This window comes from Hemicordylus capensis, chromosome 9 (genome assembly GCF_027244095.1).
Source record: "Hemicordylus capensis ecotype Gifberg chromosome 9, rHemCap1.1.pri, whole genome shotgun sequence".
NCBI lineage: Eukaryota > Metazoa > Chordata > Lepidosauria > Squamata > Cordylidae > Hemicordylus > Hemicordylus capensis.
In genome coordinates, this window is record NC_069665.1 from 29,258,960 (window position 1) to 29,284,169 (window position 25,210).

General features: G+C 50.3%; 1 protein-coding gene across 6 annotated transcripts in view; it reads right to left on the reverse strand.

Annotated features, from left to right (window-relative positions):
• The window catches only part of GSE1 (Gse1 coiled-coil protein), a 380,250-nt gene that overhangs the window by 151,548 nt on the left and 203,492 nt on the right, over positions 1-25,210 (reverse strand). Inside the window, exon 1 of one of the 6 annotated variants that reach the window (XM_053270507.1) lies at positions 12,125-12,510. The exons of the other annotated variants lie outside the window; for them this stretch is intronic. Coding sequence (XP_053126482.1) covers positions 12,125-12,167 — 43 coding nt within the window. The 5' untranslated portion in view covers positions 12,168-12,510. Of the gene's footprint in view, positions 1-12,124; positions 12,511-25,210 lie in introns of those variants that run through there. 6 annotated transcript variants of the gene reach the window in all.

The following is a 25,210-nucleotide window of genomic DNA, read 5'->3' on the forward strand; positions in this document are numbered from 1 at the left end:
CTGGATTGAGAAGCCAGCCCAAAAATTTAGGAAGCAGGCAATGGACACTTGACAATAATGAGAGACTTAGTGACAGACATTGTGGAGGGTGAGGGTGAATGGGTTTCTCTTTAGCCCCTTTATAAACAACAGGACAGAAACTAGGCTGCCTGGGACAAAAAGAGATTTTATTAAATAACTCATCCTCTCGACAGCCTAGCCTAGGCGCCATGGTTCAATTTCTCGGCGCCATGACTCCTTGGCACCTGGGATTTGTCTAGCCCTGGCTTAAGAACCCCCTCCCCACTGAAAAGTGCTCTTGAACCCTAGCAAATCCTCTCTTGGGCAACATACATTAAAGGGACAGTCTCCATTACTTGATACAAATGCCCAGTGCTTGGATATCTGCATTAAGAGTGTGCCACCGGTCAACAGCAAGTCGCATTTGATTCAGCCTGCAGCTAGAGGCCGTGATCTACCCTGATGGGCAGTGGCTCCACTGACGGGCTTCCAGTGGGGGTCTTTCCCAGCCCTCCCCAGAGAAACCAGGGGTTGAACCTGGGACCTCCTGAATGGAAAGCGGCCGCTCCACCACCGAACTAAGGCCTACCCCCACATTTCAACACCTCCAACCCAAAGTTCAAAAGCAACACAGCCCCCCCCCTCCGCCCAAAAAGGCCCAAAGAAGCAACCCTTAACACCCCCCACACCCACTCTCTGCCCCAACTTGCCCTCCCCGCCAAAGTTGTGGAAGGGTTGACACAGCCAAGGAGCCTGGCGCTTCTTCCGTGGCAACGGCCCAAAGCCCATTACGCTGAGTGCCGATGCGTTGCCCGTTGTTCGTCAATTATTCAGACAATAATTGCACCCTTATTTAAAGTCTAGCCTCGTGTCCGCTGCATACGAAGCTGCCAAGCATCACACTGATAGGTTTACCCTAGGCGCTGGCTCCCAACGCTCGTGGGGGCGCTCTCTCTCACAAACACACACACACACACACACACCCCTAGCCGATTAATTAAGCAAACACATTGAGAGCAGCATGTCCTCAGGTGTGCCACCAGAGAGGGCGATTATGTCTCCCCCCCCCAACCCGCTTCTCTTAGCTCAGTGTCATTTAATCCTGTCCTGATCTTTAAGGGCTCAGGGATGAGCAGAACACAAGGGCGCTCTGGAGGAAGCAGGGTAGCTTGGCTCCGTCAGGGTCTGCTGTCCTGGCCCTTTACAGGCCAGGGAGGTGGGCTGGGCTGCCCTAGAGCAAGCCCTAGAGCAAGCCCCAACAGCCACAGGGCAGCTCCCCTTTTTGCCCCAGACTTCCATGACTCGCCACGCGTGCCTTCACATGAGCGGCTTCCCCTCCCTGCACCGCGGATCCAATCGCAGCTGAGGTGTGGATTTGATTAGAGGATGAATCCCCTCCCCATTCAGACTGCAGAGAATGAGCGAGAAATTATCCCTCACTACTAGTACACACTATAAATGCCTATGCTGGTGTTTCTGGAACAGAGACAGGCTTAGAAGGGCAGAGCTGGGGCCTGTGTGTGTCCCCAAAACAAGAGATCTCGAACTATGCAAGAGACCAGAGTCCTGCGCCCTTAACAGCTGGGCAGAAAGGAAAAAGCCACTGGGGAGAAATGTTCCAATTAAACAGTCTCTAACTCCTTACCCTCAAAGGCCAAATAGTTTGCAAAATGCAAATATGAACAAGCATTGGACACAGCTCAACCTTCAACAATGCCGGTTTCTTTTTCACTCACTTGTAAGCGCCTTGCTCTAAATACAGCTGAAAGGTTGCTTCTGCCCCGCCAAGAGTTCCAGAATACTTGAAAGCGAATCAGGACTTCCCGGATTTGAAGCTCACCTTTGTTGCAAACTCTTTATGTGGCCTCCTTAGATAATCACTCCCCCCTTAGCTTCAGCTGAAGTATGGGGATAGCAGCTTACTTACCAAGCAGGATTGCTGCAAGGATTATATCAAGTTAATACATGAGAGGGGCTATACACACTCAAAAAGCGTTATACAAATGCTAAGCATTATTCCTATAAATAAACAGGGTGCTTAAGAAAACTCCTTCCTCCTCTGGACCCCTCACTGGTGTTAGTATAAAAGGATTGTCTCAGTTTACATGTTCTTTTTTTTAAAAAAGTGGTGGGAGGGAGGAGCTGATTTTGATTTGTTTTCTTCTCCAAGAGAGGAAAACAAAGCTGTTTTCTGTGCAGGGATCTTAGTTTGCAACCACACTGTTTGCTGAAAACATTCATGATGTATAAGCAAATGAGAGGTGTGGACTTTTGCACAGGACTGCATATCACTCAAGGTTGTTCCAGACACAGCCAACCCAGGCCTCTTACTCTGAGTTGGCATGCCCAATTGGAGTAGCATGTCTGGGGGGTGGGGGAGACATGACACAGACTGACACTGCCCTGCACTCACCCTTAATGCCAGTGTATTCAAGGCAGCATACAATAGCTATAATTAAAATAATTCATATACAATCACATTCACTTTTTAAAAAAAAAGCATACTCTAACTATTGCCATGTGAGGAACCAAAATGTCAGCATATTCTAAGGAAGTTACCAGGGTGCAAATGAGAGCCCCCCAAATGACCATGGCTCTTGTTCAGAAACTCATTCCGGCATTTGAGTTGCCCCTTGAATGCCCAAGGCCACATTCACACAGACAGGGAATTTGGCTTCTCAACCCCTTTTCACACTTCCATCCCGATACTTTGCCTCCCCTCTTGAGAGTTATGTCTCCCTATCCTTGAACTGTTTGTTTATGAGGAAGCTCCCACAACAGACCCCTCTTCTGTCTTTGGACAGGGCACCCTTGTCTCCTTCGCTGGCATGAAGAAAACATAATGAGTCAAAAGGATGGAATAAATTAAAATAGTCCTAACCTTGCCGACTTGCCCTTGCACAGCCATCTTTTGTCACATGCCAATTACTACCTGGTTGACAACCCCTATTACCACAGCCTGCCAGTATTGAACTAGACATGCCTCCAGTGTCCCCTTTCCCTGGATGAGCACGACCCAGCAGGAAAGAAGAAGTCACTCCTTATTTGCACTGGCAGCTCAGCTGCTTTGAAGGAGGACATCTCCCAGAACTCATTTCTGCTCCTCCTGAGAACCCTGGTTGATCCCGATTACCATGGAGCCACATTCATGCATGAGTCCATTGTCTCTTGGCTTTTCACACTTCATCCCCACCGATAAGAGTTCTGCAATCCCCTCGGTTTCTGCCCATCATGCCAACCAAGACTATGGTAGTAGAATGGCTTGTAAAGAGCTACTCGAGACTGCCTTCAGGTGAGAGAAGTCAGGGGAGCTTTCCTAGAAGGGGCAAGGTTGGGATCTGCTTTCCCCAGGTGGCTGATGTGCCCTCAAGGTCTTACACTGGCATGCAATGAGGTGGGTGGAGAAAGTCTACATCTGTAGACTTCTTGGCTTGGTTGCACTGGATGGAAGGATTGCCCAGTGCCATTAGTTACACATGCCACACATATCCAAGTCTAGAGAGGCAGGGCAACCGTGTTAAAGACCAGTGAAGCTGTCACAGACCCATCGCTGCCTGCGGCATACACACCACTGGTTTGGGTCAAACGGGTCTCCGTAATGCTTCAAAATCCTGCAATTCTTGATCAGAGTTACTAGAGAGACAGAAGCAACAAAGGGGGATAACAGGGGTGACAGTGGTAATATCATGTCACCTTTCAGTTTTTGGAAAACGAAAACTGTGTGCATATATTATATACACTTTACATGCACATGCATCTCAAGCCTAAGTTCACATCAGTTCTCAGAGCACAGCTTTTCCTCAGAGCAAGCACAAGCAAGCCAAGTAATGTAGGACATGTCAACATAAGCAGACTTCTCAGCAAGGCAACATCACTCATCCCTGTTTTGAACCCTAGTGTTCATTATCTAGACATCCCACCTTTCGTCGGTCATGAGATGGAAAGTGTCACACATGGGGTTCCCAGGCATCATCTATCCAGGCATTAGACCCCCTTAGCTTGCTTCAACAAGGTGGCTACATCATGCACCATCAGACCATGCCCTGGGACCACGAATTTCAGTGCTCCGATCCTGCAAAGACTTCCGCTCACCCCAGCTCAGGATATGGCCTCAGTGGGGATGCAATCACAACAATGGTGTCTGGGTGCTTTCCTGTGGAACAGAAACAGCCTGGGGAATGCACTGTATCTGCCATGATTAGCCCTTTGCCTGGGGAGGGTAGAGGGTGCTCTAGCCAAAAGCTGATTAAAGATTAAGCAAGGCCCTTGTTTCTCTCTCTCTCTCTCTCTCTCTCTCTCTCTCTCTCTCACACACACACACACACACACACACACACACACTTCCCGTCTCATGCCTTGGAGAAAAAAGGAATGGGAGGAAGGGGCGGCTAGGCAAAGAGCTGATCTTGACCCCATTCATTAGAAAAATCCGTCCCTGCCTAAGAAGGGAGGAGGGCCTGGGAGTGACAGTCACCAAGAGGTCAATTAATTCATCAGGGAAATGTAATTCCCAGCCCAAATATATTGTCAGCAGGCCACATTAGCGCTGGCACCAGGGACATGGGGTTGCAGCCCCTCCCGAATAAGCAGCTAAATCAAAGACATCTGGAGAGCTGGCTGAAGGCTGAGATTATTAATGCTGAAATTTAGAAGCCAAGGTCTGAGCTGTGGATCCATCAGCGCCACCAGTTATGTCCAATAAATTAGGAGAGATAAGGATTGAAGGATGGAGTATTAAAGGCACCATTCATGGCTGAACTGCAGCAGGACTCTGGAGGCCTCCCCTCCTGGGGGAATCTTAACCCTCTCTGTTTCCAGGCAGTGCTGCTAAACCAGCAGGCCTCATGGAGGGGGAAGCCGAGCTCATGCAAAAGCAGGGCTTCCGTGCACAGACAGGAGGCAGCGTGGTGGGAACAAATGGAATCTTGTTTGCTGGAGCGGCACAAGCAACTTCAGATATGGCAATCTTGCATGTGCACCCCAAATTCCTGCTTTAAAAATGCCTCTGGCTCTCTCCTGACCCAAATTAGTCCCTTCTGCTTGAATCCTCCTGGCTGGATACCCAGCCATCAGCCTTTGCCAGAACAAAAATCGATGGATTAGGAGCACAGGAAGCTGCCATATACCAAATCAGACCATTGGTCCATCTAGCTCAGCATTGTGTGGTGTAGTGGTTAGAGTGCTGGACTAGGACCGGGGAGACCCGAGTTTAAATCCCCATTCAGCCATGAGACTTGCTGGGTGACTCTGGGCCAGTCACTTGTCTCTATCTGTGCTGGAGTTGCCAACATTTCATTGCCAGAATGAGGGACACAAGTTCCAGAATGAGGGACACAAGTTTGTGGGGGCGAGCTGGGCGGGCTGGCTGGCTGGGAGGTGTGTGCAGCGGTAATCAAGAGCCTGCGTATCATTGACGTCTATGTAATTGAATGATATGCTATTGAATAAATGAGGGGCAAATGCAGTCCCTATAGGGACCAACATTTCATCCCTGAAATGAGGGACATCCTGTGTCATGAGGGACAGTTGGCAACCCTGATTATTCTGTGCTTTGGAGAAACCAAAGCACAGAGGGGGGAGCAAAGAACAGAAACTGCAGCATGAAGAGAAGGCGGCTGGGACCCACATCCTGTAACAACAACAGGTACCAACTCAATCTTGATTAAACAGGAATGGTGTGCTGCCAAACAAGACGGGGAGGAAGGTGCTAATCAGCAGACAGGCACGGCGGAGCTCCTGCACATATCTGGCTCATCCAGGGCAAAAGATCTAATCTGTAGGGCTGAGCCAACGCCTAAGGCAAGACCTTCTCCCCCCACTCACCCTGAGTCAACCTGCACAATCCCAATGACAAGGGGGGAGAGAGGGAGAGAGGTCTGGCTCCAAGAGGTCTGGAATATTAACTCCAGATTACTCAACCAAGTGAGCCAAGCCATGCACTGCGGTGGAAGGCAAAATCCCACTCCTTCGCACTATGGTGGTTATCAAGCTACGGTCGGATTCAGAACAGAAGCGGAGCAGCCTTGGGGATATAACTACAGACCTGGGGTTTTTTTTAAAGGATGCACAAGCATTGAAGAGTCACAGCAACTGCATCTTTCTCTTGCAACTCCTTTGGAGCAAGATAACTACTCAGTTTACAACAAGCATGCTCAGCGTCCATCTCCACCAGAGCTGCCCATCAATAAGAAACAGGCTTCCTCATCAGACAGGGATGGAGGAGAAGCTACACAACAACCAGCTAGCCTGTTCAGTCTGGGGGCGGCGAAGCCATTTTATCCACAGCTTCTCCAAACAGCACAGTGAGACAGAGGGTTGATCCACACACTAGAAGCTGCGTCCTTGTCTTCCTCAGCTCTAGGAGCAGGTGCCAAGGAGAACATCCTGAGGGCCCTGGCAAACAAATGCCATGATGTGTCCTTCAGGAACTCTTAATGGCAGACTGCTTGGAGCTTCATATCAAACTGGCTGTCACCAGTTTGATGCCTCCGTAGTTCTCCACAGCCATGAACGCTGGCCATTGGCTGATCTACTGTGATGTCACGGAACAGTCACAGTCTAACTGCTCATGGCAAAACAGCATGGGGTTGCTGACATGAGCTTATCTTCCACAAGAACAGAGCTTTTAGTGTGGAGACTCCAGAATTCTGTGACTCCCTTGTTCTCCCAAAACTTTGGAGGGTGTGCTTCCTTGCTATTTTCGACAGAGGAGTGACTCCAAGACCAGATAGAACAAAGGAAGACCTGCATATCATGATTAGTCATGATGCAAACCAGCATGGGGTCATGGTTAGAATGCCAAACTAGGAGGACGAGGGAGGGCTGGGTTCAAATCCCCACTCAGCCATGAAGCTCACCAAGTGACCTTGCACCAGTCACCCTTTCTCAGCCTAACCTACTCCACAAGGTGGTTGTGAAAATGAAATGGGAGGTAGGGGAGGAGATTCAGGCTATGCCTCTTGAATTCAATGGAGAAAGAGCAGGGTTGTTTGGGGTTTTTTAAAAATACACAAATAGATAAAAAATTTAAAAACCAACCCATTTTATTCGTTCTTTGGTTTTCATGCTCTGCCTTTGAGAATTTGACGGCTACTCTGAATCATTACGGCTTTGGGGATCACTTGTTTAATGGGTTTTAACTATTTAAGTTTATGTAAATTGCTTTGGGAACCAGAGGTTGAAAGGCAGCCTGGAAATACAGTTAATAAATATACAAAACACAATCTGAGCAGCAGGAACCTGATGAGTAGATGGCATCAGAGGCCCAAGGGAGGGAAGGATGGAAGAGGCATGGAATTGAGGAAATGGGGGTCGGCGGGGGGGGACATGCACAGTGCCTAGGAAAAACATGCTCTCAGCACACTGCTGCTGCAAAACTGTGGAATAAGACTGTGTCAGGTTTTCTTGCCCCTAAAGACAACAGTCCAGATGCATTGAGATTACTACACACAATAATACGCTCCATCAGACTGATGCTTTGGCTTTCTCCCCCAACGTTTTGTTGCTGACCCTCCATTCCCTCCATTTTCACAAAGAAAGCTGAAGTTCACCCACTGATTTTAACTGATCAACCAGATGATTGGCAGCAAGTCTCTAGTCCTCATGGAGCATTCGGTCATCTTCAAATGCTCAAAGTGGAGGCGGGGGGGGCAGATACACATCAGGCAGAGATGAGCTGGTCTTGTGGTAGCAAGCATGAATTGTCCCCTTTACTAAGCAGGGTCCGCCCTGGCTTGCATTTGAATGAGAGACTACATGCGTGAGCACTGTAAGATATTCCCCTGAAGAGATGGGGCTGAAGAGCACCTGCCTGCTTGCATGCAGAAGGGTCCAAGTCCCCTCCCTGGCAGCATCTCCAAGAGAGGGCGGAGAGAGAGTCCTGCCTGCAACCTGGGAGAAGCCGCTGCCAGTCTGGGTAGACAATACTGAGCTAGGTGGACCAAGGGTCTGACTCGGTATATGGCCGCTTCCTGTGTTTAGATGGCAATAGCATTAAAAGCCGTTTAGACCAATTCATGCAGGAGAAGTGTATTTCCATGTATATCTCAGAGACTATATCTCTCTGAATCCCAGTATCTGGGGGGTAGCAGTGGGAGAAAGCCAATGCCTTTATCATGCCCAGCTTTGGGGCTTCACAGAAGGTGGCCACAGGAAGCCAGATTCTGGTCTAGACGGACATTGGGACTGATCCAGCAAGGTTCTTCAGGCATTTTGAAACACAGAACTCAAGGCGAGTCTGCTTTCGGTTCCCGGACAGAGTTCCAGCCACTATAGACAGAGCTCTGGTGAGGCCAGACTCAAAATTAAACTCTGACATCACCCTGTAACGGAGAAGGCTGTGCATGAAAAGGTCTCCTTTGCAAACAATGCTAGAAGGAGACACCCAGCAAACTCCTGGGGGACCGAGGCGCAGGGCTCTTCCCTGCCTTTTCTGTGGCGGCGGCAGCTGCCCCACGGAGAAGCCGCCGTGCCCCCTTCCCTCCCTCTAGCCCGGGTTCTGCACTGTACACACACACACACCCCTCGCTACCCCGCTCCTCATCAAGCTCTGATTACAGCCTGAGCCACTTCCAGCTCCCCGCGATCTAAACAGCTTTGCCCAGTTGTCTGTCTGCATAACCCCTGCCTGCTAATCCTCCCCAGGGGAGGGAACTCTGATGCCAGAAGAGCTTAGCTGGAACCTTTTGGCCTTCTCCATATGAGAGGGCACAGCCTGCCCTCTGCCTGCCGCGCCCTCCATCTATTAGCCGGCAGCAGCTCTAACAAGCAGCTCCCACCCACTGGCTTTTTTCACTTCGAGTGCCAGGATGCTGGAGCGGCTCTGCTCGCTGAAGGTCTCCTGGCTTTATTATCAACGGCAGAGCAGTGCAGAGTGCTGCCTCCATTAGCTCAAGTGCTCCTTTGCACAGCCCTCGCACAGGAATACAGGGAGCGGCCTTCTACCAAGTCAGACCCTGGGCCCATCTAGCTCAGTATTGTCTACGCCGACTGGCTGCGGCTTCTCCAAGGTTGCAGGCAGGAATCTGTCTCAGCCCTGTCTTGGAGACACTGCCAGGCCAGGGAGGGAATGTGGAACCTTCTGCATGCAAGCAGGCAGGTGCAAGCAGGACAGCCCCAGCCCCTAAGGGGAAGAATTTACAGTGCTCACATGGATCTGGGCAAGGGAGGTTCAAATCAGTGTTCCCTCTAACAGGGAGTCCCAGATGGTGTTGACTACAACTCCCATAATCCCCAAGAAAAAGCCATTGTAGCTGGGGATTCTGGAAGTTGTAGTCAACACCTTCTGGGAGTCCCTGTTAGAAGGAACACTGGTTCAGATACCTTCCAGCCCATCCTCACTCGCTGAACATTAGCCACTTTCTTGGCCTTTTTCCTGGCCCATGCAACAAGGAACTGAGCTGGGATTTAGCCACAAGTTCCTTTTCTGCAGTATCCAGCAAGCTACAGGGGAAGGAAGGTGGAAAGCCAGGAGGATGGAACTGCAGGGTGGGAAACAAAGTGGGGGTGTCCGGAATGGAGAACAGACAGACATCTCAAAAACTGCCCAGGGATGCTGGAAGAAATGCTCTTTCAGGTGCCACAAGATGTTTTGTTATGCTGGGGTCCATACGGTGCTTGATCATCAAGTCTTCATGGAATCAAGCACATGGTCCACTTTCTAACCTGTCCTGTTCTAAACCGTAAGGACTAAGCCCCCAAAGCAAACAGAGAGACTTCGGGCTGGCCCCAAACACACACACAAAATATGGAACCCCGTCCTTTCTGTACAAAGCACCATCTTGGCAGGACACCTGTTGCCTTGCAGCCCCAAGGAGCTCAGTGGCAGGATACGCTCCTCTTTTTCCAGCTTTGCCCTCACTTGCTCTTCCACAGCACTGGGGGTGTGTGTGTGTCAGGGCTTCCTAAATGGAGAGCTGCTGGGGTCTCCAGCTTTTGCTTAACGTTCCAATATCTGATGCTTTTGATAGAGCTATATTTTTGTGCACATGGGGCGGGGGGAGGGGGGGAGATCCATCACCACGGCTGCCAACCTGCAGAAAAATTTTGAACAGCCTAATCTGACATCTGATGGGTTTTGGATTTGCTCTAAGCTCTTTTTCCAACTCAAGAGGCCTGTAATCAGCACATTTCCATGACCTTCTGCAAAAGGCTCCCCTCCCGAAACCTTCATCCTCGCCAATGTCACACAGCACTAAGGCAGCAAGGAAAGCTAGCAGGGAGGAGGGGGAGACAGGCAGAATCACCCATCGTACCAAGTTAACATGCAAGCACCAGGCCTTCACACCAGACCGCACACATCTCTCCCCTAGGCCTCAAGAGCACAAGCCACTGGCGAGTCATCAGAGAACACTTACAACGTTTTACATGGTTTCTTATTCTGGCTGTTCTCTCTGAAACCTATTTATTATTTATTTGCATTTTTATCCCACTTTTCCTCCAAAGAGCCCAGAGCAGCCCACTATAAAACATAATGATTATGTTCACCCCCCACAACCACCACCACTACAACAACCACCCTGTGAGGTCGGTTAGGCTGAGAGCGAAGTGACCAGCTCAGAGTCACTCAGTAAGTTTCATGGCTGAACCAAGAATTTGAACTCGGGTCTCCCCAATCCTATGCCAACACTCTAACCATTACTCCACATTGGCTTTCAGCCTGGAAGAAGAGTTCTGTATAACTTGGAAGTTGGCTCACATAACGGAAAAGACCAAAAGGTACCACCATCTCTCTTGCTACTCTCTCAGGACAACCAGTGTTTATACTAACCTTTGACAATATCCCCCACTGTGCCTTACACCGCTGCCCTCAAAAATCCCATTCACCACCTTCCACCTCCTGACCAAATACTCTGCAAGCAATCAAAACTGCCTCTTCCACACAGGGTTCCCTCTCCTCCCCGCTACCGCCACCCCGCACAGGCAGGGGCTAACAAGCAAGAGACAAGACCGCCAACATCCTGGCTGGATTAGCTATCAAATAACTTTGCATGTAAAGCCCTTTTCTAAAAGGGCCAGAGGTCAGGTGGCAGAGGTCAAAGGTGAAGCCTCACCAGGTCAGGAAGTCATTGTCAACGCAGGGGCTCTTTTCCTTCCAGGAAACTGCGGGCCAAGTAGAGTTAATTAGCTGCGATGAAGAGAGGCACTCCCTATCGAGATCTGCCAGACTCCGAGTCCCTCATTCGATTCACTGAAAATCAATCCAGAGTCCCTTTCCCTCCACCTCCCAGCAAGCCCTGTCTGAGCTTTGGCAACCCGAAAACTGGTCCCCTCTCCACCAGGGCCTACAATCAGTCGGAAAGAGCCACCTCTTCACCTTCTAACCCGAGTCCGACTACTGAGGCACACAAGCGGCAAAGGAGCAAAACAGTACTCAGGTAAGGATGCCCCACTCCTGTGGCCCAAAGACAGGCACATCCATTCAATGGCTCCCATCCCAACCACGCAATCCACACACAGGTATGCAGCAGGCGCACCTGCAGAACAAAAGCACTCCAGAGGGCTTGCGAAAACAAGCCAAGTTGCAGGCTGCAAGGGGAAAGCACCCCAGGAGTCCCTTCAGGCTGGCCAGTGGCCACCAGGGTCTGGCAAATCAGCAAGAAGACCCTAAGCAAGGGGCCAGGGCGCAATTCAGAGTGCCTTCCGAAGCAAACATCATTGGGGTTCAGCCTCACACGGTCCAGCCTTCTGTTCTTAGTGGTGCCAGGCCCTGATGCCCAAAGCAAGATAGGAAGCCAGAAAGAGCAAGGTAATTAACCAGACCGAGAAGCCTTTGCAGGATTTGGCTGCCCGGCAGTGAGTGATGAAAGACTCACGGAAGCACAGGGGGGAGACAGAATGAGGCAGTTGGATCTCCAAGCCTACAGCTTCTGTGCACTAGTCCCCTCCGCCAAAATATCTCCTGCTAGATACATGAGCACCGTCCTGGAGAGGGAGAAGGCGGCTGGCCACCATCTCCCAGTCTCCAGGCTAGCAGGAACATGCAAGGGAAAGAGACTCCGCACACACACACACACACACTGGTGCCCCCCAAGTGAGCGAGGTGCCCTTGCCATACAGACCCCAGCCTGGGGACAGACAGGAGCTGGACTTCCGATGAAACAGAGGCAGATCCACTTTCACTCACTCAGACTCTGAAGCAGGGAAGACCAGGTCTTCATCTCCAACATGATGCCCTGGCCGCCGCAGGGAAGGGGCGCGTTCTAAGCAGCACTCCGCGGCATGGCGACCTCTGCCTTCGCCCTCTGGAATGGGGTCACTCCAAGACGGAAGGGATCCTTGCACTCCCTCGGCACGCCCAGGGTCCCGAGGAGGCAAGGCGTCTTCCTGGGGGCTCGGGGAGGTGAAGAAGTGACCCGGAGCGGCGGGGAGAGCAGAGCTCGGGACAAAAGCAAGCAGCTGCGGGGCGGAATCCTTGGAGCAAGCAAGGGAGTCAGCTCGGAGAGGGAGCAGCCATTTCATTCCCCTTTTAGCCCTGCCTGCATCTCTCTCTCTCTCTCTGCGTTCCAGGATATGTCCTGAGTTGAGGGCGCTTTTGCTTCTCTCCCCCCCCCCCCGCCCGCGTTTGTTTGCTCCTCGCCTCCCTCCCCTCCCTGGCTGCCTGCCTGCCTCCTCCTCTGCCTCGCACTTGATAGCAGGCTTGTCAAGACCGCTGAGTTGTGGCTGACCCCTCACCCGCAGCTGCTAATTAAGGCTCCACAGTGACAGTTCAAGTGCCTCGCCTCAAGTTTGCAGCACCAAAGCGTCTAATTGGAGGAGCTTTTTCATTTCTCAATAGCAGACACTCTGGATTCCTTAAAAAAAAAATAGAAAAAAGCAAGCAGCACTCCAGGCCCAGGCAGAGGATTTCCTCTTTTGTATTTGCCACTGGGAAGGAGGACGAGGACTTGGGGAAGGTGGGACAGGCACTTGGAGGGGGCGGGGGAATGTGGGTGCACTCAAAGAAGGGTGGAAAGCAATACTGGAGGGGGGGGAAAGGGTGAGTGGGGAGATTCTGCCTCCCTATCAAGCCTCATCGGAGCTGCAATTCATGCAAAATTCCAAATGCCACTGTGGACATTTGTGGATCCCAAACTAAAAAGTGCTTTCTGCACCTCATTTTATGCACACACATTCTACTGAACTCGGAGGCTTAGCAGTGCATAACAGTGCACAGGACTACAATATAAAACAGGGCTGTTCAATTTCACCAGGCCTGGTCTAAAACAACCCCCATAATAATAATAAAAATTCAAAAGCCCGTCACTATGATCACATCTTCCCAGTTCCCGAATTGCTCAATGTAATAATGTTGGTCCTTAATTTTAACCACCTCGCCATCACTTGCTATGCAGACTATTTCATCTTTAAAAACAGACATTGCGGCAAGACCACTTCAGAAAGTCACAGCATTTCACTCTGCACATGCTCAGAGGTGCTTTCATTTTTAAAAAAGTACACGCCACATGCTTCAAAGCTTGTCCCATGCTTCAAAGCTAACAAAAGTGAATTATGCGAGCATCAATATGATACACCATTTCATACAACTGCTTTTAACATGGTTATGTTAAGCCAAGTGGCTTTTACAATATATGAATATTGGAAAGAGAGCTTTTAAGCATATGCAGGACGTCTTTTCATAATCATGGAGGTACCAAAAGTGGTACTAATGCTACAGGGGTCGGGGCTTCAAAAAATCAGTCAATGCCTTGGAGTAAAACACAAATCTCCATCTTCAGCCACAAAAAAACCCTCCACAACATCCAGGGTGATTTCGATGATCATCACATAACACATCAACAATAATCCAAATACTAAGCTGCAGTCGTACTTTTCAAAATACAAACCTCAAAATTTGGAACTCTCAGCTTCAGTAGATGGATCTTGGGCTTGGGGTCAAAAATGTAGGAAAGAAAGCAGATTTCCAGACTGAAATTCTAGTTTTACAGACACTAAAGCTTTTGGCCAAACTCAATTTAAAAAAAACACCCCAAAAAACCAGTGTGAAATTTGTAAATTCTTTAAAATTGGGGAGAAAGTTAGACCAACATGAGGCAAGATCTGTGATGTTTCTCTTCTGTTGGTTCGGACAAGGAGCAAGAACGGTAGACAAAAGTGAGAAGGAGTGAGGGAGAGCAACCCAATACGGTGCAGTCAAGTGGACAACCTGAGAGACAGGTTCTCTTCCCCAGGTAACCCTCCTTGGGCAGGCTGCATTCTGTTTTTCCTCCCACTCTTTCTTCTGTCCTCAGTACGAATTCTTTGGGCGGGTGACATTACCTGTATTTCTTAGAACATCTAACCCTTTGAGGATTGGCTCTTAGCTGGGCCTCCAGGTACTGTCAAGAGTGCTAATTACCAAAGCCACAACAGAAGAAACGAGAGACCGGATCAGAGGGAGGAAGAGAAACAAGACCACAAACTTTCCAAACTGTAAGAACGGTGGTTGGGGTAATGCAACACGTTGCTGGTGGGGAGGTGAAGAATCACCCTTTCCTGGATGTCTTAAAAGAAAGGGGATGATCAACTGCCGGAGAAAGGCACTCTGCAATCTTTTTCATAACCACCGTGCTTGTTTTTGAGCAGCTCATGAACACTCTTATTGCAGCCTCTAATGGGGCAGGTTGCCAAGTGAATGAGAGGCTCAACATAGGAACATAGGAAGTCGCCTTCTACCAGATCAGATCAGTGGTCCATCTAGCTCAGTATTGCCTACACAGACTGGCAGCGGCTTCTCCAAGGTTGCAGGCAGGAGTCTCTGTCAGACCTGTCTTGGAGATGCTGCCAGGAAGGGAACTTGGAACCTTTTGCTCTTCCCAGAGCAGCTCCATCCCCTGAGGGGAAGATCTTCCAGTGCTCACAAGCCATGTCTCCCACTCATATGCAACCAGGGCGGACCCTGCTTAGCCTAGGGGGACAAGTCATGCTTGCTACCACAAGACCAGCTCTCCTCAACATACCCAGCTCATGGGAATAAGCAGGCAGGTGGCGATTTCTGAACTGTGGCTAGGGGTGTGTTTTTATCTAACAGCACCATTGGTGGCATTACGGCAGTATTCTTCATTGCAAGGCCCCCAGGACAATGGCGCCTCCCAAGAACATTAATTGCAGCTCTCTGGCACCACATGGAGGTGAGCATTGCTACCACACAGTGCAGTACTTTGCCCAGTGCCGGTTTGGCTCCTGTAAAGGGAACTGAGCCCTGTTGAGCCCCATACAACCCAGCTCCAGGAGCTGGTGGTCAGCACAGTGGGAAATGGCTCCCTTATGGAACTACTTTTGCTAATTCCCTTATGGAATTACTTTTGCTAAAGTGGCCTCCACTTGAAAAACAGTGAAGTTCAATGTGGTACCATCAGGAAAACACATGAGCTCTCCTACTTAAAAGTGGGACGACTTTTCCCAAATTAAAAAAATCGGTCACCATCACAAAGTGAGCCTTCAGACACCAACATGGAATGGGAATCCCAAAGCAAATTATTCCATTGCTGATCGGCTCATAGAACCAGTACAAACGTTACCACTACCACATGGAAACTAACTTGAATGACTCCAGACAACAACGGCCATTTTGTATGGCAACCCGCCACAGGGGACCGGGCGATTCCCACTGCAGACCGCTCCTCCCACATCCAACCCACTGCCTGAGCAACAATATGGCGGGGGGGGGGGAACCACTGTCCAGTGGGAATACACCATGCACAAAACTATGGTGAGCCACTACACCAACCCAACCCAACCCAGTGTTCAAATCCACTCCGTCGCTCCTGAGAACTTCCAAGAACTAAACAATTCTCATTTCTACTGCCATGCAAGCACTGTAATGATTTGAGTCCTCATTCCCACTACTGTAAGGCAAAACCAACACAGTTGAGGCTATGCCCAACTTGACAGCACAACTTATAAGTGTAGGTGAATTTGGAAGGCCCCAAAAACCCCAAGTTTGGGGCCTACAATTAGGAAAGGAGAGCTGGTCTTGTGGTAGCAAGCATGACTTGTCCCCTTAGCTAAGCAGGGTCTGCCCTGGCTGCATATGAATGGGAGACTAGAAGTGTCAGCACTGTTGGATATTCCCCTCAGGGGATGGAGCCGCTCTGGGAAGAGCAGAAGGTTCCAAGTTCCCTCCCTGGCAGCATCTCCAAGATAGGGCTGAGAGAGCCTCCTGCCTGCAGCTTTGAAGAAGCCGCTGCCAGTCTGGGAAGACAATACTGAGCTAGATGGACCGAGGGTCTGACTCAGTATATAGCAGCTTCCTACATTCCTATGAGTCTATGCTTCAGGCTTGAGGGAGAAAAGGAGCACGACCCAAGATGGCTTCTTCACATGAAGACTCATCATCCTGGGGTTTCTCAGCAAGCAAAGAAGAAAAGCTGCTGCCAGAGTCCGTCCGTCCATCCGTCCGTCCATCCATCCACACACGATGTTTTTTTTAGAAGGCAACATGGTGCCTCACTTTTGCCTCCTCCTAGCCCCATTCCTCCCGTATTTGTGCCGAGAGTCTGACAGATCTATTGTGCGCCAAAGACTCGAGACACTTTATCAGGGGGAGCGAGACAGCCAGAGCGGTTGTGCTGACCCCATAATCAGTCTGAGGAGAAACAGAAGATGGCTTGTATCATCCCCCCGGGTCAGAGGTCAGGAGGAGTCAGCCGCTCTCCTCCGGCACTGCCGAATTCCTGGGATTCATGCCCAGCCAGGCAGCTGCTGTCAGAGGCGCGGCTGGGGCCCTCTCCTCTCCCAGCGGAGACAATGGAGCAGGTGCTGCAGACTCGCCGTCCAGGGCGGAGGAGAAGAGACACGGGGGAAGCTGGGAAGGCCATGCCACACGTGCACACCCAAGGGAAGGGAGCTGGTCTTGGGACAGCAAGCAGGAATTGCCCCCTTTGCTAAGCAGGGTCTGCCCTGCTTTGCATTCCAATGGGAGACAACCTGTGAACACTAGAAGATATTCCACTTAAGGGATGGGGCTGCTCTGGGAAGAACACCTGCCTGCTTGCATGGAGAAGGGTCCAAGTTCCCTCCCTGGCAACACCTCCAAGATAGGGTGGAGAGAGAGATTCCTGCCTGCTACCTTGGAGAAGCCGCTGCCAGTCTGGGTAGACAATACGGAGTTAGATGGACCGATGGTCTGACTCAGTATATGGCAGCTTCCTATGTTCCTAACACACACAGCAACAGGAAAATGAAACTGAAGAAGTAGGCCCTCGTCCACAAAAGCTTAAGTCACAGTCTTTAAGTCACAAACTGAATGGCGATTTGATTTCGGGTCTTCCAAGTCCTAGTCCACCGCTCTAACCACTATGCCATGCTGGCTCTCAGCATGTCACATGCTGAGAGCCAGCATGGCATAGTGGTTAGAGCGGTGGACTAGGACTTGGAAGACCCGAAATCAAATCGCCATTCAGTCATGAAGCTCACTGGGTGACTCTGGGCCAAACACTTATCTCTCAGCCTAACCGACCTCACAGGGTTGTTGTAAAGATAAACATAACCCCGTATACTGCTCTGGGCTCCTTGGAGGAAGAGTGGGATATAGATGTAAATAAATAAACAAAATCTATGCCTTAGCCTTTAAGGTGCCCCCAGACTATGCTGTTTTGCCAAGGCGGCTGGGAGCACTCGCCACTGGGGAGCTGGCAAGGGTTTCAACGATACCCTTGGTTCCTTTTCAACAGTGCTCCCTAACCCCCAGCACATGGAGGAACACAGGCTGTACACTGCAGGGAAGTGCAGAGCCTCAGAGCGGCCCTCAGGCTCAAGGGACGGGCACACCTTTCCAAGGACCTTTGGGCACGCCTGCATTTGGGCCTGCACATTTCCCCCAGAACACAAATGTTCTTCTGCATTTTGAATGCCCATGTCTGCTATTTGGACGCCGTCCAATCAGAGCAGGGATGGGCCACCTGAGATTCTCCAGCTGCTGCTGGACTACAACTCCCATCATCCACAGGCACAGTTTTTTGCAGCTGGGGTGACAGATTTGTACCTCAATAGCCGTAGAGCTTCAGGCTGGCCACCTCCGCTCTAGTGTGTGACAGAGAGAGGAAATAAAGATTCCATACTCAAAGCATGAATTATATTCCGCAGTCGGTGAAAACACTGTATATACAGTCAACTATTAATTTCATTCATTCTCTCCCCCTCTCTCTCACACACACACACCTGCCTCTATCTTATCTATAGGGATCTGCAGACATCACACCGCAAGTGACCACCACACAAGTCGGCTCTATGCTATGGCCTCCGACAGGGATCTCAACAACAGGCAAGTATTGAGCTGTTCCCGGGAAGGGTTTTTACAGCCCATTTGCTGCAGAAATCTGGGTCAGAGGCCAAAGGTGCTGAGCCCCAGGCCCTGACCGCTTCATGCCTGGCTGCTCAAGGCTTCTCTCCTTCTGCCCGGAGCGCTCTGCTTGCCTTCCTTCCACATCTTCCGCAGCAGCTAGGTTGGGTGTGCAGCCCGCTAATGTCCCGCTGGGTCACCCATGTTATTGCTTCTAACCCACTTTCCCTTCAGGCTAACCGGCTCCAAGGTATCAAAGACACGCAGGGCTCCCGCCACCACCTCAGAGAAGTTGGGGGGGGGCAGATCCGGTCAGGCTATACTCCCCCTACTTTTTTATTTCCCAATTACGATACCCCACAAATGTTTCTCTCTCCCCCTTTCTTTCCTCCCGTCCTAAGTTTTGCTTACAAATCAAAAAAGAACACCTTGCAAAGGAGTGCAGAGGGTCCAATTCTGAAGAAAAAAACAGAGATTAAAGCCCTGCCATGGGCACGCACCCCTGTGCAGGCAGCTAGAATCTTTGGATAGGGGCACTCCATTTAGTGGGAGGGCTAAATGCACGCAACCCCCACACAGAGGCTAATCAGCAATCAGACCATCAATTCTTAATGCCCCCGACATCAGGAGGAAATCATTCCATCAGCAAGTTGGCACTTTCTCACACACATAGATCATCTGCAAACGGGCCGCCCCCCTATTCCTCCGGTCTGTTTGTACAACATGACCTTAACACACTGGCCTCGCTCCTCCTAAGTAAGCAGGACTATCTGCCCCAAGGAATGCCAGAAGGTTCAACCCAGTCCCACGACCCCGACCCCAACTTGCTTGCTGAAACCAGTGGTTAGTTGGAGGGTGGGGGGCACTCTGGAATGGCAAGAGGTTGCCAGCTCTCTCTCATGAGGCTCTCACAAGACCAGTGCCTCATGAGAGGGGAGATTCCCTCGGGGAAACTTGCAGTCCTTTGCCTGGACAGCAGCAGCAACATGACCAAAGTCACTGATTGTTTCCAAGAGGCACATGACCAACCACTGGGCCTGTGTGCCCTCTGGGATTCAGAATGCCTGCCTGCCCCCCCCCCCTTGGAAAGTGAGTGCATTCACAGGAAGGGAATGCTATCGAGGGTGTGGGAAAGTGTGGGTGACAAGCAGAGTCTCCGCAGTTTAGAGGTCCATGTTGAGCAGTCTCTCGCTACTCCTTCGGAAACAAACACAAGCCCAAACAAGAGTTTCCCATGCCAATATGACCCTATACTTTGGCCTGGTCTATAGATGCTATGGAATGCAGCAGCAAGAGTCCTCCTGGGGTGATAAAATGGCTCCTGCTGCTTCAGGCAGGAGATAACTTCAAACAAAAACAAAAACCGCTCTCTTGCACATACACAAAAAAACCCTGCAAGTAGAAAGTTAGCCCAGCGAGGAAAGGTGGGGATAGAAATACACACACAAACCCTGCCTACACTCAGAAGTGGCACCCTCTGTTCTAGCTCCTCATTCTGCTGCCTACATCCACCAGCTCTGGATTCCTTCCAATCCCTGCTCACACACACACACACAATAGCTGGATAATCTCCAGCGAGGCAGTCAGTCCAAGGCCTTGTCCGTGAAATGGCAACACATCAGCTGACATCACACAAGACTGCAGATCATCATCTGTAAACGGGTGTTTCAGAAGATCCCCCCACACACACACTCTAAGCCGGCCATCTGCCAACTTCCAAGGTTCCCCACTTTTCAGTGTCTCAAGAGCCAATGTGGCATAGTGGTTAGAGCGTTGGGACTAGGGGTGGGGAGTCTTCACTGGGTGACTCACTAGGTGACGGTTGCTGTAGACAGCCGTGAACTCTTGCCTGCCTCATGCACAGGAACGATGTACTTTCAAGCGAATCAAACTCTTACAGTTCAGTTATATCCACTGCATTTATGCCCCTTCGCTTTTCTTCTCATAAGCTCTTTTCACACACTGAGTCCTAGTCCAGAGGGCAAATCCCCATCCAGCCATGAAACTCACTAGGGGACTCTGGGCCAGCCACTTCTCTCTCAGCCTAACCTACCTTTGTTGTGAGGTTAAACATAACCATCCAAAAATTTAGGCTTAGTTCACTAGCCAACCATTATTTGTGGTTGCCACCAATCTTCTCCCTTTTCTCAGATCCTTTTCTGGCATACAGGCAGAGGTCTTAGGAGAGAAGCAGGTCCTTTGTCATTTGCACTGAGAGACGGTGGGTTAAGATATAGTGGGAGAAAAGAGTCCTCCTGATATATGCTTAGAAAAGATTCCTCCTGTTCCTTACTTTCTCAAAAATGGCACTGGAAATCAGGAGGAGATCTGTGTGGTGCGGAGTGTTCTGCTCGCCAGAGGGCTGGAGACATTCACCACTGGCGAGTGGATTTGTCGATGCCTGACCATGTACACAGCTCTGGGCTCCTTGGAGGAAGAGTGGGATATAAATGTAAAAATAAAGCATGTTCCAATTTCTCATTCAACTAATTCAAATGAGGAAGTGCTTAAAAGTGCAAGTTAGTTGCCTGAAGCAACACTTGGGCATCTGGAAACCAAGGACTGGGGGGGGGGGGCACACCTGATTCATCCTGTTAAAGATCAACCCTATTTCCACTGGCCACTGTTCCCTGCCTCCCAAGGCAATTTGGCTGGCTTCGTTTTGCACACAGCCTAGCGGCTTTCGGAGAGGCTTCGGCTTCTCTTCATTTCTCCCCCCTCCCACCCCCACCCCACGTTCATGCCTGGAGTGGCAGTGGGGGAGAGGGAGGGGGGGAGAGGGCAGCCTCTTGCTGCCTGGCAGCACCAGAAGGATGCCTCCGAGTGCAAATTCTAGCTCTTAGCAACCTCTTGAGAAATGGAATTTAAACGGCTTCTCTTCTCGGATGCCTGTTTGCGGCTCACTGGGGAGGGAAGTGGAGTCTCTCTCTCTCTCTCTCTCTCTCACACACACACACACACACACACACACGGACAATCGCACACGCTGCTCCCAAAGCCAGGCTTAAAGTTGCATCTCTCAGGCATTTATGTGGATCTGCAGCCTCCCCTTTCCCCCCACCCCCTGGGACCACAGCAGTCACATTTGAAAGCAGAGAACAAATACAGAAGCAGAGGAAAGCTGCCGTATACTGAGCCAGACCCTTGCTCTGACTAGCTCGGGGGCGGGCTGTTGCTGAACTACAAGCCCCATCATCCCCAGCCACAACAGCTGGAAGGCCAAGTCTGTCCCACTGCCTGGCAGTAGCTCTCCAGAGCTTCAAACAGGGGAATTTCCCAGCCCTACCTAGAGATGAACCTGAGACCTTCTGGAAGCAAGGAAGAGAAGCCCTGCAGGAAAAGAAGAAAAGCTTCACTCTTGGGGGCGCTCCACCAAGAACAATTCACTCCCTTTACTTTGCAATAATTAATCACTACTGATATAGTACCACTGTCCCCACCTTTTCCAGCCTCATTGAAAAAAACACCCAGCCCTCTCGCACTTGTAAACAGAAATGCCGACAGACATCAACACAAGTACGTTAAGCCTCCTTTATTTCAGCCTCCTGAAATAAAACAGAGGGAACCTCACGCAAGCAAAGCACCACCAACAAACTCCAAGGATTTCTGATCCAGTGGTGCTTCACTTATCACCCTCCACCCCACACACCCAGTCTACTTCTGGGTCAATGGTAAACCTCACAGAGATGCCCTTTCCAAAGTTAAGAGGTGCAGCTTGATCATTTGAGTTCCACAGCACCAACTTTGCAAAGAGGCCTGCCAAATTAACGCCTCGATTCTTATCTTTGTGTCTCTGGGCAGAGGACCTAAATAAATAAATGAAGGGGAGGCAATCAAACATCATCAAATTATGTGTGCGAGGAGTCAGACAGCTTGACTCTCTCAAAACATAACAGTTTTAATCAAAAGCCCACGTAATGACCACTATCCAACGCTCTTCACTCTCCACCAACACACACACACACAGAGTCCTCCTTTGATTAAACTCTAATTAGTCTCTTGCATCGCATCAGTCAAGTTTGCCAGGAAGACAAAGATTTTTTAAACCTGGATCTGCACCCTACAAAGTTGTTTTGTGCAATTGTTGTTGACCCACCAACAAGCAATTCTTCTGACCATTTTGAGGCTACAAAACCCTCCCTCTGTCTTTGAGAAGGGGCAGGTCAGAATCGTAAATAGGTCAATCACACAGGAAGCTGCCTTCGACTGAGTCAGACCTCTGGTCCATCTCGCTCAGTATTGTCTACACGGACTGGCTGAAGCTTCTCCAAGGTTGCAGGCAGGAATCTCTCTCAGCCCTATCTGGAAATGCAAGGGTTGTTATTACTATTTGCAAAGTTCCTTATAATTTCCCAAATGGCTACCCTCTAGAAAACCTTTCACCACACAGTGATTTGCCACCACATAGGCTAACCTTACTGCATTTTTAACTTAATTAATTAGTTACAGTTTCATCCTGCCATCCATTAGCTTAGATGGCTTTAAAAGGGGCTTAGACAAATTCACGGAAGACATCTCTATCAATGGCTACTAGTCTGGTGGCTCTAGGCCACCTCCGGTCTCAGAGGCAAGATGCCTCTCAATACCAGCTGCAGGGGAGCAACAGCAAGGGGGCATGCTCTCACCTCTTGCCCGGGGGCTTTTTAGGGGCATCTCGTGGGCCACTGTGTGAAATAGGATGCTGGGCTGGATGGGCCTTGGGCCTGATCCAGCAGGGCTGTTCTTATGTTCCTCCAAAAAGCTGAGGACAGGGTACACAGCAAAATCCCAACCCATTTGATCCTCACACAGAGTGGGGCTTGGACCTGGGTATCTTCCGTTCTAGCCTAATGCTCTAACCACTATGCCACACCAGCTAGGAGTATTTATCAATGTGAAGGACTCACTCATGTGATATCATTCCTATATGGGTAAGTCTGAAGACAGACAAACCACAGCCTTTATCAGGGATGGTCAACCCGAGGCTCTCCAGCTACTGTTAGACTACAACTCCCATCAACCCCTGTCATAATAAATTGTGATGAGGATGATGGGATTTGCAGACCAACAACAGCTAAAGAATCTCAGAGTGGCCACTGTTGGTCTATAACATCTCATTACAACTTGGATCAGCAAGAACGGAGAAATTGTGGTCCTGCTGGGGTATCTGAGAGAGAGAGAGATTTGAGACAACTCTAGCAACAGCTCTAAATGCCAAGGTGTGTTCAGGGCACCCTCCTCTCTCTCTCATCAGCACACTCGGCACTAACCTTGCTTGCCTGAGCTCTCCCCATCTCATCAAAGTGAAGAGGAAGATGAAAGAGAGCGGAGAAGGGAGAGAAAGCGAGGGGGGAGTCTACGGCTCTCTCCCGGCTCCTGAATCTTCCACTCAATTGCAGTGAGCGGATGATGAGAAATTGCCTTCCTGACCCAAAACCCAAGTTCACAGCTGAACTTCATTTCAGAGTTTTCTGGGAAGCCTGGAGAGAGAGGAGGCTGCACAGCGAGCACACACCTGTTCCCAGCTGCCTCCCTGCTGGAGATGCTGCCGTTCTCCCTGCCCCAGGTAGCTATTGGGCCCTGCTGGGAGAGGCCATGAGGTGGAAGGGGCTGCTCATTGTCTGCCCCCTTCCAGTTGGAAGGGAGATGTGGCAAAAAAAACCAAAAGATACATTCCCAATAAGATACGGAACTGAATACACAGGAGGGAATGCCACCAGTGTTCCCTCAAAGCGGGATTCCCAGACGTTATTGACTACAACTCCCAGAATCCCCAAGGAAAAGCTACTGCAGCTAGGGATTCTGGGAGTCATAGTCAACAACATCTGGGAATCCCTCTTAGAGGGAACAGTGAATGCCCCACAGCCATACTTCCCGGGGAGGGGGCATTCCAGATGTGTGCATTTGCTGTTGTCTTTTCAGGCCTTCAAGAAGCCGAGAACCAAGAACAGGTATCTCTGAAACTCATTCCCAACTACCTTGGGAATGAAACAGAAGCCTTCTGATGGGTGTGCTGGTTTCCCCTGGCTAGACCAGCCAATGTGGCAGGACAGGGCCCCAACTGCCAGGCAGCCCCACGGGTGCCTCCTGGTGCTAGGCCAGAAGTCCTCTTGCCAGAAGCATCCCTCTTATCTTGTCAGTTTCATCAGGGATAGCGCCAGTGAAATTGACAGGGCCTTCTCCAGCCCGTGCCAATGCTCTGACTGGCCACAGCTCCCCAAGATCTCAGGCAGAGAAAGAAGTCATTCCTATCACCCACTACCTAAGACCCCTTCAGTTAGAGATGCCTGAAGCCAAGCCTGGGACCTGCTGCATGCCAAGAGGGCATGCAGCACTGTGCTACCGAATAGGTACGGAGCAAACCGTACCTATCGCTGAGCCCAGCACAAGTCAAACAGTGCTGCTACCAACCCAGGGAAAGGAGGGTGGGGTGCAGCGCTATGGACCATCCTCAGCATGAATGAGGGCCCAGATTTTACCACAGGCATCTCTGGATCAAAGACCTCAAACCGCATGGCTGAGCATGGCTACTCCCTAGGACCTTGGAGAGCGACCACCAGACAAAAACAGACAGTTCTGGGTAAGACCGGTCAATTGCAATTCTGTTTTTTCTCCAACCCAGGAGAACAGCAAATTCCTCTTGGTGCTTTCCAGGTCAGATTATTGTTCAATATGACCTCTGCAAGCATCCGGTGTAAATGTTAGATTGATAAAGAATTAAACATGGTAAAAATCCTATTTAGGATGATGATGATCAATTTAAAAATGCACAGAACATGCGCAGCTCTGGGGGCGGCTGCACCACCACCATCCACTGCCAAACCTTCCTCTCCGGATCCGGCTGCAAAAACAGCCCCCAGAGGTCCAGGTGGGAGGCACCCCCTCCTTCCAGGCCCGCACCGCCAGCAAGACTTGGCAAGAGGCGTCTTAAAAGCACTGAGCCCGGCTCTTTCACAATCAGCCTTTTTCTTT